This window comes from Hypanus sabinus, chromosome 6 (assembly GCF_030144855.1).
Source record: "Hypanus sabinus isolate sHypSab1 chromosome 6, sHypSab1.hap1, whole genome shotgun sequence".
Lineage (NCBI taxonomy): Eukaryota > Metazoa > Chordata > Chondrichthyes > Myliobatiformes > Dasyatidae > Hypanus > Hypanus sabinus.
The window spans coordinates 133,124,080-133,143,262 of record NC_082711.1 but is presented as its reverse complement, the minus strand read 5'-3'; the positions used below and the strand labels follow the sequence as shown (position 1 = coordinate 133,143,262).

The 19,183-nt window shown below is 43.9% G+C and overlaps 1 protein-coding gene across 1 annotated transcript in view; it reads right to left on the bottom strand.

Annotated features, from left to right (window-relative positions):
- Nucleotides 1–18,974, bottom strand: part of LOC132395854 (uncharacterized) — a 30,130-nt gene extending 11,156 nt beyond the window's left edge. Inside the window, exons 1-3 of the mRNA XM_059972975.1 lie at nt 18,835–18,974; nt 1,414–1,522; nt 996–1,320 (exon numbers count right to left, since the gene is read on the bottom strand). Coding sequence (XP_059828958.1) covers nt 996–1,320; nt 1,414–1,522; nt 18,835–18,920 — 520 coding nt within the window. The 5' untranslated portion in view covers nt 18,921–18,974. The remainder of the gene's footprint in view (nt 1–995; nt 1,321–1,413; nt 1,523–18,834) is intronic.
- Nucleotides 18,975–19,183: the final 209 nt, after the last annotated feature.

The following is a 19,183-nucleotide window of genomic DNA, read 5'->3' as shown; positions in this document are numbered from 1 at the left end:
TTCTTCTTCTTCTATATTATGTATTGCACTGAACTGCTGCTGCTAAGTTAACAAATTTCACAACACATGCCGGTGATAATAAACCTGATTCTGATTCTGAGATTAAACTTGCGAGAATATCAAGAACGACTTTGTTCTGTACTGTTAAAACCATCCAGCATTTCTTTGTGTAAAAATAACTTGTCATTTGATGTTCTTCTTTAACGTAACTTGCTGGGTTGTTAACACTAAATTTGATAAGAGTAACACTGAGATAACATTCCAGAATGAAAAGCCCTTCGTGAAACAGGGTAATTTTCTGGTAAACCTTTAGCTGCTGTACCAGGTGGAGCCAGAAGGGGTCAGACACAAAGCCTGGCAATTAAGAGGTGCACAGATATATGAGAGGGGAATCTCACTGAAACCCCTGGAATACTGAAAGGTCTGGACAAAGTGGACATGGAGAGAATGTTTCCCAGGAGGGTCTAGGATCCGAGGTCGCAGCCACTCAGAATAAAGGGATGCCCCTTTAGAACCGAGTTCAGCAGGAATTTCTGCAGCTAGAAGGTGGTGAATCACCACAAAAGACTGAGGAAACCAAGTCACTGGGAGTAGTTAAGGCAGAGATTGGTAGGATCTTGACTGGTGGGATGGGGTCAAGAATTGCAGGGAGAAGGCAGGGGAATGGGGTTGAGTACAAAAAAAAAGCCATGATTGAATAGAGAGCTATTCAATGGGCTGAATAGTCTAATTCTGCACTATATCTTGTGGTCTATGGTCTAAGTCTAAATTCCCAACCATGAATCCATCAACTGGATCTAAGATACAGCCTTGTTCATTCCCCTAACTGTACTGGAAATAGGAAAAAGATGCTCTAACTCTATTCTCACCATGACAAGATCACAAATGAGAATTAAAAGAAAATTAGCACCAAATTTCATGTACCCAAAATGTCAAAAGTCTTCTTACAACAGCAATGGCTGGAGGTACCCCTTTCTTGGGCAGACATAACTTACCAACTGTTCTAACTTTGGGTTTGATTGTGGTTTGAATTTTCTTGTTATGCAACTGGTTCACTCCACAGATTCTATTGCCCCCACACAGCGGATGGCTCAGTCTGGCTGGGGCACGGTCCATCACACTGGCCACACTCGCTGGCTGCCTGCTTCTCGAACACGGAGGGCAGTTATTCATGGAGGGGGCATTGGTCGTCAGGGTGCAGCTCTCGCTCCTGCTGCTCAAACTGGATGTCCCATTGGTGCTCTTCCCGCTCTCTTCATCAGCAGTCTCGTGGACGGTGTACATAACCGAGGTGCTGGCGTCAAACAGTTGGTGCACGACCTGCAACGTCGGGGAAAAAAGAAGTTAACAAATTTTGCAGAGTCAGGCGGAAGGAAAGTGGACTGTGAGAGAACTTGTATAAAACGGCAGTACTGTTCTTCTCGCAGCTTCAGTGGAAGTATCCCGTGCTCTACTCCGCTTGCTTGCTGGACCCGCACAGTCGCCGGGCACGGGAGGTGCTGTGTCTATTTTCATCTTCTGCCTGGAGGAAAGATAATTAGAATATCCTTTAAAAAAAAACAAGTCAAATAGATTGACTCAACAACTTCCCCACCACCGAGGACATTTTCAAAAGGTGATGTCTCAAGAAGATGGCATTCATTGTTAAGGACTTTCACCACCCATAAGCATTACCCCGTTATTCTTCTGGTGAAGCCCAGCCACTACTTGCTGGCAGAGAACAAAACAAAGAATATAACTAAATAATTTATAGCAACATAGAAAACCTACAGCACAATAAAGGCCCTTTGGCCCACAAAGTTGTGCCGAACATGTCCCTACCTTAGAAATTACTAGACTTACCTATAGCTCTCTATTTTACGAAGCTCCATGTACCTATCTAAAAGTCTCTTAAAAGACACTATCGTATCCGCCTCCACCACCGTTGCCGGCAGCCCATTCCACGCACTCACCACTCTCTATGTAAAAAACTTACCCCTGACATCTCCTCTGTACCTACTCCCCAGCACCTTAAACCTGTGTCCTCTTGTGGCAACCATTTCAGTCCTGGGAAAAACCCTCTGACTATCCACATGATCAATGCCTCTCATCATCTTATATACCTCTATCAAGTTACTTCTCATCCTCCGTCGCTCCAAGGAGAAAAGGCTGAGCTCATTCAACCTGTTTTCATAAGGCATGCTCCCCAATCCAGGCAACATCCTTGTAAGTCTCCTCTGAATCCTTTCTATGGCTTCTACATCCTTCCTCTAGTGAGGCGACCAAAACTGAGCACAGTACTCCCAGTGGGGTCTGACTACAACATTACCTCTCGGCTCCTAAATTCAATTCTATGATTAATGAAGGCCAATACACTGTATGCCTTCTTAACCACAGAGTCAACCTGTGTAGCTGCTTTGAGCATCCTATGGACTCGAACCCCAAGGTCCCTCTGATCCTCCACACTGCCTAGAGTCTTACCATTAATACTATATTCTGCCATCATATTTGACCTACCAAAATGAACCACTTCATACTTATCTGGGTTGAACTCCATCTGCCACTTCTCAGCCCAGTTTTGCATCTTATCAATGTCCCACTATAACCTCTGACAGCCCTCCACACTATCTACAACACCTCCAACCTTGTGTCATCAGCAAACTTACTAAACTATCCCTCCACTTCTTCTTCCAGGTCATTTATAAAAATCATGAAGACTAAGGTCCCAGAACAGATCCCTGAAACACACCATTGGTCATCAACCTCCATGCAGAATATGATCTGTTTACAACCACACTTTTCCTTCTGTGGGCAAGCCAGTTCTAGATCCACAAAGCAATGACCCTTGGCTCCCATGCCTCCTTATTTTCTCAATAAGTCTTGCATGGGATACCTTATCAAATGCCTTGCTGAAATCCATATATACTACATCTACTACTCTACCTTCATCAATGTGCTTAGTCACATCCTCAAAAAAATTCAATCAGGCTCGTAAGGCATGACCTGCCCTTGACAGAGCCATGCTGACTATTTCTAATCATATTATACCTCTCCAAATGTTTATAAATCCTGCCTCTCAGGATCTTCTCCATCAAGCTACCAACCACTGAAGTAAGACTCACTGGTGTGTAGTTTCCTGGGCTATCTCTACTCCCTTTCTTGAATAAAGAAACAACATCCGCAACCCTCCAATCCTCTGGAACCTCTCCCATCCCCATTGATTATCAAAGATCATCACCGATCTCCTCCCTCACCTCCCACAGTAGCCTGGGGTACATCTCATCCAGTCCCGGCGACTTATCCAACTTGATGCTTTCCAAAAGCTCCAGCACATCCTCTTTCTTAACATCTACATGCTCAAGCTTTTCAGTCCGCTGCAAGTCAGCACACAATCACCAAAATCTTTTTCCTTTCTTTCTTTTTTAACAATCTTTTTATTAAGTTTCAAATAGATAAACATAACAATGATAGTGATACCAAGAGATTGGGACTACATTAATAACGGTTAACGTATACAGAAACAGACTCTGAGTGACATGCGTAATCTAAGCCTCCCAATCTCTTAGAAACTAAACATGAGAAAGATTCAAAGAAAAAAGATTTTTACAAGAAAAAAAATCCCCCTAAACTAACAAAACAAAGACAAAATAAAAACAAAACAAAACAAAAGCTGGGCTGCCTTATTACAGTGGGTAAAAACATTATGTGTCATTAACTCCACTCCTCTATACACAAAAAGTTATTGAGAAGGATTCGGAAAAGGTCAGCTTACGTCCTATGAAAATGTTGGATAAACGGCCTCCGAGTTTCTTCAAACTTAACCGAGGGTCGGTGGTGCCACTCCTAATTTTTTCCAAGTTTAAGCATGTTATAGTTTGGGAAAACCACTGAAATGTAGTAGGGGGATTAGAATCTTTCCATTTAAATAAAATGGATCTTCTGGCCATCAATGTAACAAATGCAATCAAACAGCAAGCTGAAGGGGATAATTAACTAGAGTCCATCACTGGTAATCCAAAAATTTCAGTAATAGTATGAGGTTGTAAATCAATACACAAAACTGCCGAGTTAATATCAAAAATATCTTTCTGATATTTTTCCAAAAGAGGACAAGACCAGAACATATGTGTCAACGAAGCTACCTCAGACTTACATCTGTCACAGACAGGATTTATATGACAATAAAAATGAGCTAACTTATCCTTGGACATATGGGCCCTATGAACCACCTTAAAATGTATCAAGGCCTGTCTAGCACACATTAAAGAAGTATTAACTAGTTGGAGAATTTTCTCCCATTTCTCTATAGGTAAAGATACCTAAAGTTCTCTTTCCCATTCGTTCTTAATTTTATCAAATAAACCTAGACATATTTTCGTAATCAGATCATAAATAATTGCTATTAAACTCTTCTGATAGGGGTTGAAACCTAAATTTTTTTTGTAATATCAGTTTGATGTGATACCAGAAAAGTAGGTAACATAATATTTAAAAAGTTTCTAATTTGTAAATATATAAAAAACTGTGATCTAGGCAAACTATATATTTTAGACAACTGTTCAAAAGACATGAGACAGTTAACCATGAGTAAATCACGAAAACATGCTATTCCCTTCGTTCCCCATAAAAGAAAAGCTTGATCAATACTGTAATTAGATATAATCTGAATCTGATAATAGGACTTGATAGGATACATTTATCCAATCCAAAAAATTTACAAAATTGAAACCACATTCGTATTGTATGTTTAGTTACTGGATTAGTCATTTGTTCATTCAGTATGTGCAAAGGGAAGCGAGGCTCCTAAGATAGAAGCCAATGAGAACCCCTGTATAGACTCACGCTCGAGGTTCACCCATTGTGGACATTGAATTTCATCCAGATCTTGTGTCCAGAGCGTTAAATATCGAATATTAATTGCCCAATAATAATCTAAAATTTGGCATTACCAAACCACCCTCCTTTTTTGATTTCTTTAAATATTTCTTACTTACTCTTTCTTAATATCTACATGCTCCAGCTTTTCAGTCTGCTGCAAGTCATCACTACAATCACCAAGATCCTTTTCCATAGTGAATACTGAAGTAAAGTATTCATTAAGTACCTCCGCTATTTCCTCCGGTTCCATACACACTTTCCCACTGTCACACTTGATGGGTCCTATTCTTTCACGTCTCATCTTCTTGCTCTTCACATACTGTAGAATGCCTTGGGGTTTCCTTAATCCTGCCTGCCAAGGTCTTCTCATGGCCCCTTCTGGCTCTCCTAATTTCCTTCTTACGCTCCTTCCTAGTAGCCTTATAATCTTCTAGATCTCTAACATTACCTAGCTTTTGTAGTAAGCTTTTTTCTTCGTGACTAGATTTATTACAGCCTTTGTACACCATGGTTCCTGTACCCTACCATAATTTCCCTGTCTCATTGGAACATACCTATGCCGAACTCCACTCAAAGATCCCCTGAACATTTGCCACATTTCTTCCGTACTTTTCCCTGAGAACATCTGTTCCCATGTTAAGCTTCCAATTTCCTGCCTGATAGCCTCATAATTCCTCTTAATCCAATTAAACACTTTTCTAACTTGTCTGTTCCTATCTCACTCCAATGCTATCATAAAGGAGATAGAATTGTGATCACTATCTCCAAAATGCTCTCTCACTGAGAGATCTGACACTTGACCAGGTTCATTTCCCAATACCAAATCAAGTACAGCCTCTCCTCTTGTAGGCTTATCTACATACTGTGTCGAGAAATCTTCCTGAACACACCTAATAAACTCCACCCCACCTAAACCCCTTGGAGATGCCAATCAATACTTGGGAAATTAAAATCTCCCAGCACGACAACTCTTATTATTATTATACCTTTCCAGGATCTGTTTCCCTATCTGTTCCTCAATATCCCTGTTACTATTGGGCGGCCTATAAAAAACATCCAGTAAAGTTATTGACTCCTTCCTGTTCCTAACCTCCACCTACAGAGACTCCATAGACAATCCCTCCATGATACCACTTATTAATAACACTTTTTCTTGTAAAATTTATCGTAAATGATCATCACAAACAATGGAGAGGCAAGCAAAGGTAAGGCTGAGTCGAGGCAAGGTCAGCAAAGATTGAGGCAGATTCAAGGCCTGTCCACCTAAACCGAGAACGACCTTGATCAATCTAAGTGCCAGGCTGATTTGGAAAGGTCAGGTACAGGCCGAAACATGCCAGTGGGGTCCAAGCCCAGAGTGCATCGAAGCAACAGGGCCCAGGTCTTCGTGCGAAGACGACCCAATGTTTGGATGATTTAAACACTGGGCCACTTGGATTGAAAAGGCAGGCTATCAGCGCAAGATTGAAGGTTTGAGCCCGTTCTGCTTGCTGCTCCATGACGTTTACTCAACTCTGCATGAACTGTGTCTGAGGGCTCCATGACGTTTACTCAACTCTGCATGAATTGTGTCTGAGGGCTCCATGATGTTTACTCAGCCAGCATCAACTGAGGTTGAGGCTGCAGCCTGCTCCGGGCTCCATGACATTTATTCAGCCCTGCATGAACTGTGGTTGAGGCTGAGGCCTGCTCCAGCTGTTCCAGGCTTCGTGTCTATGGACTCACTTTCATTCAGAATGCTATTTGCTTACTTTTATTGTTTGTACAGCTGTTTTTTTCTATCTCTGCACACTGGGTGTTTGATGGTCTTTTTTTATGGGTTCTTTTGGGTTTCTTTGTTTTGTGGCTGCCTGTAAGGAGACTAATCTCAAGGTGGTATAATCTCTACATACCTCCGTGTTGGCGCGTGACCTAGTGGGCAAGGCATCAGATTAGTAACCTGAAGGTCACTGGTTCGAGCCTCAGCTGAGGCAGTGTGTTTGTATCCTTGAGCAAGGCACTTAACAACACATTGCTCTGCGACTTCACCGGTGCCAAGCTGCTTGGGTCCTAGTGCCCTTCCCTTGGACAACATCGGTGGCGTGGAGAGGGGAAGGCCTTCAGCTTGGGCAGCTGCCGGTCTCCCATACAACCCTGCCCAGGCCTGTGCCCTGTAAACTCCATGGTCTCTCGAGACCGACGGATGCCACCACCACTTCCATATTAAATGTACTTCGAACTTTCATTGTTATTTATAGTATTTTTATGCATTGTACTGTACTGCTACCAGAAAACAACCAATTTCAAAAGTTATGTCAGTGATAATAAACTTGATTCTGCATACAGTATTAGATATGAACAACTGCTTAAAATGAATGATTTAAGCTGTATTAATTATCTATACAAAACATTCATGTGCTACAGTAGGGCCTGAGAAGCAATGATCTGGACAGTCCATAATAATCACTGCTCCCACACATGACCTGGGGGAAGGTCTTTGGGGATTCATTCAATGGGGAAGTGTTGGATCCCAGAGGGACAGAGCTGGTTTATCCCCAGCAGACTCTGATCCTTGGGCCCTGCCTGATGACCAAGTTACTGGTGTTTCTTAGCATCAAAGCACCTAGCAGGATGCAAGCCTCAATGGAGAGCTGTGGGTGTATGGCTGGGTCAGTTACTCAGCCCAGAGAGCTACAGCCTGCCTGTGACCAATTTCCCTCAATCCCAGTCCTGCCCATTCCTACTCCTGGACCACTCTTCTCCTCCTTCACCCATCATTTCACGTTCTCAACCCCTGCTCTCCACCCTGATCACCATTTCTTTTCCTGACCCAAGTCACGGCCACAGTTGCCCGCATGCCTGCCACACTTGGTGCAGGAGATAACAACCAAAGAAGACATCATGGTGGTCACTAACAAGGAAAGCTACAGCGGGTCAGGCAGCGTTTGTGGAGAGACAAAGGAGTAAATGATTCAGGTCAATCAAACATTGGAACCACTGGAGATAACTTTAATTAAAGTTCGACCTGAATCATCATCTGTTGCTCTCTCCAAGGATGCTGCATATTAACAGCATTTTCACACTTTAATTCAATTTCCAGCATGAGTGGCTTTTCAGATCACTGGCCAACGGAGTCAAGAGTCGTTCCTGTCCCTGAAACTGCAGTGAGTTACTGAGGATCTCCTTTCAAAGCAAAACAGTAACCCATAATATTTACAGTAAACCAACTCAACCTGGGACAGAACACCAACTGCAGCAGGAGGGTTTGAGTGGGGATGAAAATGACATAGGCTTTCGATCCGGGGGTGGGGGGGGGGTGCATGTTTACAAACGTAAATCTATAAATGTTGTGTGAGTCTGTCTGCGTGTGTGATTCTATTTGTGTGAGAGTGTGAACGTGACTGTGAGTTGTCTGCGTCTGTATGAGTGTATGCATCAGTTTGTGTGTGTGAGTGTGAGTGTGTATGTCTGTATGAGTGTATGCATCAGTTTGTGTGTGTGAGTGTGAGTGTGTATGTCTGTATGAGTGTATGCATCAGTTTGTATGTGTGAGTGTGAGTGTGTATGTCTGTATGAGTGTATGCATCAGTTTGTATGTGTGAGTGTGTATGTCTGTATGAGTGTATGCATCAGTTTGTGTGTGTGAGTGTGAGTGTGTATGTCTGTATGAGTGTATGCATCAGTTTGTATGTGTGAGTGTGAGTGTGTATGTCTGTATGAGTGTATGCATCAGTTTGTATGTGTGAGTGTGAGTGTGTATGTCTGTATGAGTGTATGCATCAGTTTGTATGTGTGAGTGTGAGTGTGTATGTCTGTATGAGTGTATGCATCAGTTTGTATGTGTGAGTGTGAGTGTGTATGTCTGTATGAGTGTATGCATCAGTTTGTAAGTGTGAGTGTGTATGTCTGTATGAGTGTATGCATCAGTTTGTATGTGTGAGTGTGTATGTCTGTATGAGTGTATGCATCAGTTTGTGTGTGTGAGTGAGAATGTGTGAGTGTGAGTGTGTATGTCTGTATGTGTATGCATCAGTTTGTATGTGTGAGTGTGTATGTCTGTATGAGTGTATGCATCAGTTTGTGTGTGTGAGTGAGAATGTGTGAGTGTGAGTGTGTATGTCTGTATGTGTATGCATCAGTTTGTATGTGTGAGTGTGTATGTCTGTATGAGTGTATGCATCAGTTTGTGTGTGTGAGTGAGAATGTGTGTGAGTGTGTATGTCTGTATGTGTATGCATCAGTTTGTATGTGTGAGTGTGTATGTCTGTATGAGTGTATGCATCAGTTTGTGTGTGTGAGTGAGAATGTGTATGTCCGTGTGAATGTGAGTGTTTGTGTGTGTGTATGCATCAGTTTGTGTGTGTGAGTGAGAATGTGTATGTCCGTGTGAATGTGAGTGTGAGTGTGTTTGTGTGTGTGTGTATGCATCAGTTTGTGTGTGTGAGTGAGAATGTGTATGTCCGTGTGAATGTGAGTGTGAGTGTGTTTGTGTGTGTGTGTATGCATCAGTTTGTGTGTGTGAGTGAGGATGTGTATGTCCCTGTGAGTGTGTGAAACAGAGTTTGAGATCATTCTGAGCAGGAATTTGGAAGTCAGGGTGTCATTTTCAAAAGAAGAAAAGATTCTACACAAAGGATTGGCTGAGACAAACACCACCAGCACAAGGAATAGCTTCAGCCTGCCTTGTGTAGCTGGATCCCGGTCTTCCTGTCAGATTGTTGGCAGCTGGTAAGAGTGGGCTCCCTCACCTCTGCCCCTCAACACAGGTATCCCTCAGGGCTGTGTACTAAGCCCCCTCCTTTACTCTCTGTATACCCATGAGTGCGTCGCCACCTACAGCACCAATCTGCTAATTAAATTTGCTGACAATACTACATTTTTTGGCCTCATCTCAAACAATAATGAGGTGGCCTACAGAGAAGCTATCACCCTGCCACAGTGGTGTCAAGAAAACAACCTCCCCCTCAACGTCTCAAAAACAAAGGAGCTGGTTGTGGCCTATATGAGGAATGGCGACAAACTAACCCCCTATTGACATCAATGGAATAGGGGATGAGAGGGTGAACAGCTTTAAGTTCCTCAGCATAAATATTGCTGAGGATCTTACGTGGTCTGTACACACCAGCGGTGTGGTGGAAAAGGCACAACAGCGCCACTTTCACTTCAGATGGTTGAAGAAGTTTGGTATGGGTCCCCAAATCCTAAGAACTTCCTACAGGGGCACAATTGAGAGCATCCTGACTGGCTGCATCACTGTCTGGTGTGGGAACTGTACTTCCCTCAATCGCAGGACTCTGCAGAGAGCGATGCAGTCAGGCCAGCACATCTGTAGATGTGAACTTCCCACTATACAGGACATTTACAAAGACAGGTGTGTAAAAAAGTCCTGAAGGATCACTGGGGACCTGAGTCACCCCAACCACAAACTGTTCCAGCTGCTACCATCTGGGAAATGGTACCGCAGCATAAAAGCCAGGACCACCAGGCTCCGGGACAGCTTCTTCCACCAGGCCATCAGACTGATTAATTTATGCTGGTGCAACTGTATTTTATGTTATATTGGCTATCCTGTTACACATAATATTTATTACAAATTACTATAATTGCACATTGCACATTTAGACGTAACATAAAGATTTTTACGCCTCAGGTACATGAAGGATGTAAATAATAGTCAATTCTAGACAGGCCGAGGGAAAGAGGATGTCTATGATCAGAATCAGAATCAGACTTTAATCGCCAAGTACCTGTACACATACAAGGAATTTACTTCCGGCAGATGTTGTGTCTCTGCTCATAACAATAATAATGATAAATATAAATGAAAATATAGATTATACATACAAGTAGTGCAATCCAAGTAATAGTTAGCCGACAGTTAACCGGCAGTTAACTGTTCAGCAAAGTGACCGCAGTAGGGAAAAAACTTCTCCAGTGCCTATTAGTCTTAGCCTGGAGATAATACATGATAATCATGATAATACAAATCGAGAGAGTGTGGTAAGTAAAGTTAGAGAGCTGCGATGGTAAACCATTACCTGGAATCGGGACGCTGCTCAATAACAAAGTCATGTTTGGAAACTAAATATTCATGGACACAAGATATCAGAAAATGTAGGGGGAAGGTGGGGAATGGGTGTGGCATGTTGAGTTGGGGAAACATTTCATTGCTGGAGGAACAGTGGGCCCTTCAAAGATCATACTGAGAATTAGCGTTAAAGAATATAATACTTCCCATGTCTTCTTGCTAGTCACCAGTTGATGGGAAGGGTGCAGAAGACAGAATAATGAAGGGAGTGTGAACAGACCCAACCGTCCCTTCGATTGAGATGGTCAATCTGTCAATCCCCAAGCCAACACTGAAGCAAACATTGTTAGATCCGATCCTGGGAATTGAGATGTAAATGGAGCAAGTGTAGGTGAGGGAACTTTTAGGGAAGTGATTAGTATATTAAAGGGCTTGGGCTCACCGTCAACAGCTCTGACAAAATGTACTTTACTGTTGAGGGTTGAAAATGTTTCTGCCCAGATCAAACTGCAATCACGGTGGGTGGGACAAGGGGGAAGGCAGAGCGTCACCAGTGAGATAAATAGAAAGAATACCTCATGGGTGAGGTCTGCAAGTACAACAGGGTGGGGCAAGTCAGGGTGAATACAGAAAAGTCAGAGAAAAGAAATAAGAACAAGGAGAGATAGAGAGAAGATGAACAATTAACAAGGCAATTCAACAGGTTACAGTTTGGCCATTTTGTGCTCTGGGTTATGGCAGAGACTACAGAAACAGTGTTTGGCACTGAAGACTGTAGAACCCTGTTCAGCAAGATGCACTGCTTGCCCGGTGGATTGAAGCCAGTGGGGGTCATTTTGGGGTTCACGAACTTTTGGGAACTTGTCGGAAGATGAAGGCAAGTTCCATTCCACTTCACTGTCATATACTCCTGGAATATTTGCATGGGCCAGAATGGACATTCTGACCAGCCAGTGGATGCAACAATCACTGCAGAGCACAGACTTCAATCATCTCCTATAACTGGTAGATTCAACCTGTGCACAAGCCACTGATCTACTCTCATAGTAAGCAACAGGGACCAGGATCTCTGCTGTCACCCTGTGACTTATGCCTTGTATATTCGCTCTTTCTATTTCTCAGATGAGGGTACCTTTGAAAACCTGATTTACATGACAGATGGATAACAAATACACAAATTTATTTGTCCTTCAAAGTGGACTTTGCAGGCGCAAGAGATGACTTTTTGTTAAATAATTCCATATCTCCAGCATCTTCATCTCTGGAGATAAACTGTCCACCGATATCTTTTATAAAGCTAACAACTCTCACAGCTATTTTGATGATACTTCTTCCCACCCTGTCACCTGTAAAAACCCTTCCCACCGTTCCCTCATTCCCACCGCATCTGTTCCCAGGATGAAGCTTTCCTTCCAAGAACATGAGAGATGTCCTCCTTCTTCACAGAATGCATTTCCCTTCCTCCACCACTGATGTGGCTCTCACCCACATCTCTTCCATTTCCCAGGCATCCACCCTCACCCATCTTCCCGTCGCCTTAACAGGGATAGAGTTCCTCTTGCCCTTACCTACCACCTCAAACAGCACATCATTTTCTGCAATTTCCTCCATCTTCAATGGGATCCTTCCATCAAACATATCTTTACTTCCCCCCCCCCCCCATACTTTCCACAAGAATCACTCTCTCCATGATTCCCTTGTCCATTCAGCTCTCTCCACTAATCTATTTTCCTGGCACTTATCCCCGAAAGCAGAAGTGCTACTCCTGCTTATTCACCTCCATTCAGGGCCCCAAACTAAGTTCAAAGTCAACTTATTATCTACACCACCATATACAACCCTGAGATTAATTTTCTTGCAGGCATTCACAGTAAGTACAAAGAAACAAAGTACAAAGCCCTTTGCCTTTTCCACATACCACCTCGCAGCTCCTGCAGTCTTTTTTCTCTGTACCCTCACTCTCCAAGTGTTCCATTCACTTACTAAGTAAATAATCTAGTTTACAGTTAATAACCAGAGTCACCCAGGTTTTTCCCTATCAGCGACAACCTCCCTCCCAACTTTCTCTGCAACTTATCAAGCTCCTTTTGTCTCCTTTGCAGTTCTGATGAAGGATCGCTGACCTGAAATGTTAATTCTGTTCCTCATCCCACAGATGCTGCCTGGCCTGCTGACTATTTCCACCATTTTCTGTTTTTGCTTTAGATTTCCAGCATCTGCTTTTGATTTTCAAAACTTCTCACTAAACAACTACCCAGATCAAACTTTCTGCAAGTTATCATTCTTAAATTGTCTAGGCATTTGCCTTCTATAAGTTAACAAATTGAACCAAGAATATCCAATTACAACTATCACGTATATTATTCTATAATTACACATGTATAGATAGCCACATCAATTCCAAAGAGCATCACAATCACAACTGCTTTTCAAATAACTATATGCCAATTAACAAAACGAGAAGCAATTGCAGCCTTTACAGACACTGAGCTTCTGAATAGTAGCATCTGTGGTAATAGAGGAAACGTAGCACCTTATTTGCACATATTGAGTTCAAACCTATTAGGAAACTTTTGGGAGAAAAACATGAAGTCACGGTAAGGAACTATGACCAGTCAGAAAGGAAATTTTCCCCAAGCAAATGGTAAATCCATTGAAAATAAAGGAAATAATGAAAAAAAAAGCACAAGACACACAGCAGCTATGAAGAGAAGGAGTTAATGTTACAGGTCAGTGAATTCCCACCCAAACCAGCACTGGTCAGAGGTGAGTGGGTTTTGAGATGCAGACCGAGGGGAGAAAGAAGGTGTGTGTGAGTGAGAGTGAGTGAAAGAGTGAAAGAGTGAGAGAGTGAGCGTGAGAGTGTGTGAGAGAGAGAGAGAGAGAGAGAGAGAGAGAGAGAGAGAGAAAGAGACAGAGGGGGGAGGGGGAGATTGGGTGAGAAACTGGAGAGGTTAACCAATGAGGATATGACACTGAAAAAACTATATCTCGTAAAAGGAATAAAAAAGGGCAGAATCGGTTACAGGAAGAGCAGAATTCTTTGAAGTTATTAAGCGAAATACTGTGTACATGGGAAATCTGAAAGAAAATGAGAAAATATTTGGAATATCATTGTGGCTGAAACTACCAAGTTACAAAGACTAATGTGCCTGATTGGAAGAGGTGGTAGTGTTTTGAAAGAGTCTGCACTGAAGCTTCCAACAGTCTCTTTGAAGATCACGTCAGTAATGGTGTCACACTGGAGACTTGGAAATGCAGCAGGACCAGTTATTTATCATGGAATTACCTCCCTTCAACAGTAAATCTCAGATCCAATGGCTAGGAAGGCAGCTCTGCAACGCTTTATGGAGAGCCAAGGGCACGACAAGGCAGAGGAAGTCATGGTCACCCACTGTAACCAAGGAATATCTCAGTTTGTAACTACTCCTTCCACTGGACCTGGACTTCTGGTGGAACTGCCCCAGTGAAACAGCTTTCAACTTTAAAAACTCTCCCGCACAGGTTTCCTGTCATTGTCGGACATGATGGACAGTACCGCATACTTTCCTTTAACCATTTAGTTCTTGAATAAGCCAGCACAACTCTAATTACAAGAGCTAATGAACACCTTAGGCCGGACGGTGGTGTAGTAGCATCAGCACTGGGCTTCGAGGAGGGTCCTGAGTTCGAATCCGGCTGGGTCCCAACCTAGGCAGCAGCAGTATCTGACCGGAAGAAAGGCTAGGCAATCTACTTCTGTACCTTGCCATGAAAAACCCACAGACAACTAGACTATCCAGTGGGTCGCCATGAGTTGATGGCACTCAACACCAACGTGAACACTAGGACCACCTTGCACTGAAATGCACCTTGTTTTTGTTTTGCTCTGATTGTAAAAATCCTGTTTAAGTTTTTTTCGTGAATGCAGCTCATATGATGCTATGTACAAGTGATGTTGTACAAGTGAGGTTTTTCACTGCACCCAGGTACGCGTGTTCTTGTGTGGGTAGTAATAAACTCAACTTTGACTTTGGAGACTGCCAAAGCAAGGATAAGAGGAACTCTTCCGTGGAAGTGAGAGCAGAAGTGGAGGAACTGGAACTGGCACCTGCAGAGTACAGCTTGGGATGCTTTGGTTGAAGAAAAAGGAAGATGTATCTCAAAAAAGGTAAATAAATGGTGTTCAATGCACATTATGGGAGATTGTAATAGAGTTGCTGTGTGCTTATTTCTCTGTGCAACACCATGGGAAAGGTTTCCCTGCTAACGTAATGGTCTTTCTGTAGAAGCAGTGTTTGGGTGTGATGGTTAAGAGATAATGGGTGCTTTGGAATGTGAGCTGGGTCCTTTGTACGTCAGAGGATGAAGAGGAAAGACACTGGAGAGAACCGATCGTAGCATTCGACCCAGTGGGGGACCTAACTCGATGGGGCAAGGTGCAGCAGTCGACCAAGAGGTAGTGAATATGACTTTTGGAAGAGTTGAGCTCCAACTTGTGCACATTTGACTATTTAATTATAATGGGCCCCTTTTGCTTTTTTTCTTTTCTTTACTAACCCTTTAGGTATCTTAAGATTCATAAATCTAATTCCTTTAATCATACGCGGTGTGCTGTCTGTTATCTCTTGGCACTGAGCTGTAACAGGGCAGCAAATTACACAGCATCCACACAAACCGAGGTTTGGGGTGGGAGAGCCATCTCCATCTCGTGGGTTTGGCAGGACCGGAGTGTGTCTTCCCTAGACTTGTGCAGCCAAAGAAACCAGTGGGTTTCATCTGTTACTAGCCTATGCCCTGAAATAACAGTGGTAAGTAGGAAGGAAACATCTAGGTAGACCAGAGGAAGGAGAGGGTGGAACTACAGGTTTAGGACAACAGTGGAAAGCAGCCTAACATAATGAGGCAGAAGAGGAAAGAGACTCAAGAAAGAGCATTCCACACCTCCCCATAAAGAAGTTGTGGCTGAACAATTTCTGTTTCTGACTCCAATACAAGGTGTTCAATTGGGTAAAAGGGGATGGCATGGAGGAGAGTCTCAGGTGGACTCTGTCCTGTAAAAGAATGAGGTTTCAACCTATATTGACACAGGATGGAGGTAACAAAGGATTAAGTTTTGCAAATGAGTGCACTTTTGCAACATCAGATTTCCCCAGCGGAAAGCTTAACAAATGACAAAGGACTGAGTCACAGAGAATGAGAGACCACGACATTGAGAGAGTCGCAAGCTCAGGATGTGTAGAGCCTTCATGAGTGAATAAGTTCCCCCTCATGTTCCCCTTTAACATTTCACCTTTCACCCTTAACCCACAGCCTCCAGTTCTAGACTCCCCCAGCCTTAGTGAAAAAAGCCTGCTTATCTATACCCTTCAGAATTTTGTATACCTCTATCAAATCTCCCCTCATTCTCCTACACATTAGGGAATAAAGTCTTAACCTTTTCAACGTTTCTCTATAATTTAGGTCCTCGAGTCCTGGCAACATCCGTGTAAGGTTTCTCTGTACTCTTTCAATCTTACTGATATCTTCCCTGTAGGCAGGTGATTAGAACTGCACACAATACTCCAAATTAGGCCACACCAACATCGCATACAACTACAATATAACACCTCAACTCCTGTACTCAGTACATTGACTTATGAAGGCCAGAAGTGCTCTTTATGACCCTATCTATCTGTGAAGCCACTTTCAAGGAATTATTGATCTGTATTCCCAGATCCCTTTGTCCTTCACAGTCTTCAGTGCCCTATCGTTCACTGTGCAAGTCCTACTCTGGTTTGTCTTCCTAAAACACAACACCTTGTCTGCATTAACTTCCAGCTGCTATTTTTCAGCCCATTTTTTCAGCTGGTCCAAGTCCCTCTGCAAGCTTGGGTAGCCTTCCTCAGTGTCCACTACACCCCCAATCTTGGTGTCATCTGCAAATTTGCTGATCCAGTTTACCACATTATCATCCAGATCATTGATATAGATGACAAACAACAACAGACCCAGCACGATTCCTGCGACACTGCACCAGGTACACGCCAGCATCCAGAGAGGCAGCTAGCTATTACCACTCTCTGGCTTGGAAATACACTCATGGCCACTTTGTCAGGTACACCTGTACATCAGCTTATTAATGCAAATATCAAATCAATCAATCATGTGGCACCAACTCAATGCATCACACATGGTCAAGAGATAAAAGTTTTCCTTCAGACCGGGGAAGGAATAGGATCTGACTGACTTTGGCCGAGGTGCCAGATGGAGTGGTTGAGTATCGCAGCAACTGCGGGGATCTTCACACGTTAACAGTCTCTGAAGTTTACAGAGAATGGGGCGAGAAACAAAAACAGCCAGTGGGTGACAGATCTGTGGGCGGAAACATCTCGTTAATGATGGGACCAGAGGAGAATGGCCAGACTGGTTCAGGCTGACTGGAAAGCAGCAGTAACTTAATAACCACACATTACAACAGTGGTGTGCAGAAAGGCACCTACTCAAGGTCGAACCCTGGAGTGACTGGGTAGAAGAACACACTGGGTACCACTCCTGTACCTAATGAAGCGGTTACTGAGTGTGTATCGTCTTTGGATCTGAAGCCAGGAACTATGGAAGCACCTTCATCAGGACAGCTCACCGTCACCTTCACAAAAGCAGTTAAGACATGGGCAATAAATACCAGCTTTGCTCAGATCACAAAACATGGGGAGGTACAGAAAAATTCTCCTTGGGTTGCAACCACCATCTCATTCCAGCAAGTCTCAACACAACATACAGCCAGAGAACAGAAATATACTCTGTATCCAGCAAGCTCCCACACACAGCAATAAGGAAACATCTTAAATACAGTGAATACTGGTGTAAATTACTGTGTAAATACTAGTGGGGAACCACAGACTGGGACTTGCCCTTCTTAATGCCAGGAGAACTACAGTACAGGTTTTAAAAGGGGAAGGAAATGAAAATTCTGTTACCTATTGTCCCATTTCTATATTTATTATCTAACGGCGGAACTTTTAGGAGATCACAAAAAAACTTCTAGAAAAATATTACAATTATCCACTTTGTCAAAAGAATCACAAGGCCAGAATTAATTAGAAATCTCACAATTCAAAGTACATGGTAGTGTCACTAAGCACAAACAAGATGCTCGAAATCCAAGCAACACACACAAAATTACTGGGAGATCTCAGCAGGCCAGTGAGCATCTGTGGAAAAAAGTACAGTTGATGTTTCAGTGCAGAACCCTTTATGCCTTGCCGAAGGGTTTCGGCCCAAAACGTTGACTGTACTTTTTTCCAAAGATTCTGCCTGGCCTGCTGAGTTTCTCCAGCATTTTGTGAATGTCATTAAGCAGCAAAGTTTCTGCACAGCCAAGATGTGCGGCGTCCATCCCACTTCCTATAAACATGGGGTCAAATTGTCAAATTGAGGTGAGGGTAAACAGATGAATTAACAGCCAAAATCAATATACATGTATACCAAATGGATGAGTTGCGTCCCAGGGAAAATATCTTGTAAAACTGGGTATTCACAACCTTGCATTGCAAAGGCGGTTGGCGGCACAATGTGCAGGGAAAGGGGTCCAAGTATAGATGACCTTTTCGACATGCTGGAAGTCAAGGGGTTAAGTGTTGTCGCAGACTTCCCGCTCTGCCTCAGTTGAGAAGTTTTACAAGCAGCTTTGGTGGTGGTGCTGGTGGTAGAGAGGGTGGGTGGGGGGGCTGTATCGGCTGATCCAGCGGCAGCGCGGCACCGCGTCAGTGGGGCACCTAGTCTCTGCGCTCGGTTCCCGGGGGCAATTCCGAGCAGCCCAGCGCTGCTCCTCCGGGTGCACGGCAGGCTGCCCTCATGGGAGATCCCGAGCCGGAGCAAGGGTCGTCCCTGCCGAGGAGATAAGCGCAGGCGGGGTGGGGGGTGGGGGGTAGGTGGGGGGTGGAATCCCAATGCGGGCGCGTGCGGGGGCTAATCAGTAGATCAAAGGCCCGCAGGGTGCGGGGCGCTACCTGTGGGGCGGCTCCTTCTCCTCCCCCTCTGCCTCCTCCTGCCACCGCTTCTTCCTCAGGTGATGCAACAGCAGCACTGCCGACATTTCCCAGCTCGCAGGCTCAGCAATGTCAGCCGCCCACCCGCCGTCTCTCGTCACTTCTGGTGCACGTCGGCGCGGCGCCGGCGCGATGGGCACCGACATTACTGCTCTGCCCAGACAGAGTCCCAACCCCAACCGTCTCCCCGAAACTCAGCCGCTTGACCATTCCGAGCAGACTGGGCACCGACATTACTGCTCTGCCCAGACAGAGTCCCAACCCCAACCGTCTCCCCGAAACTCAGCGGCTTGACCATTCCGAGCAGACT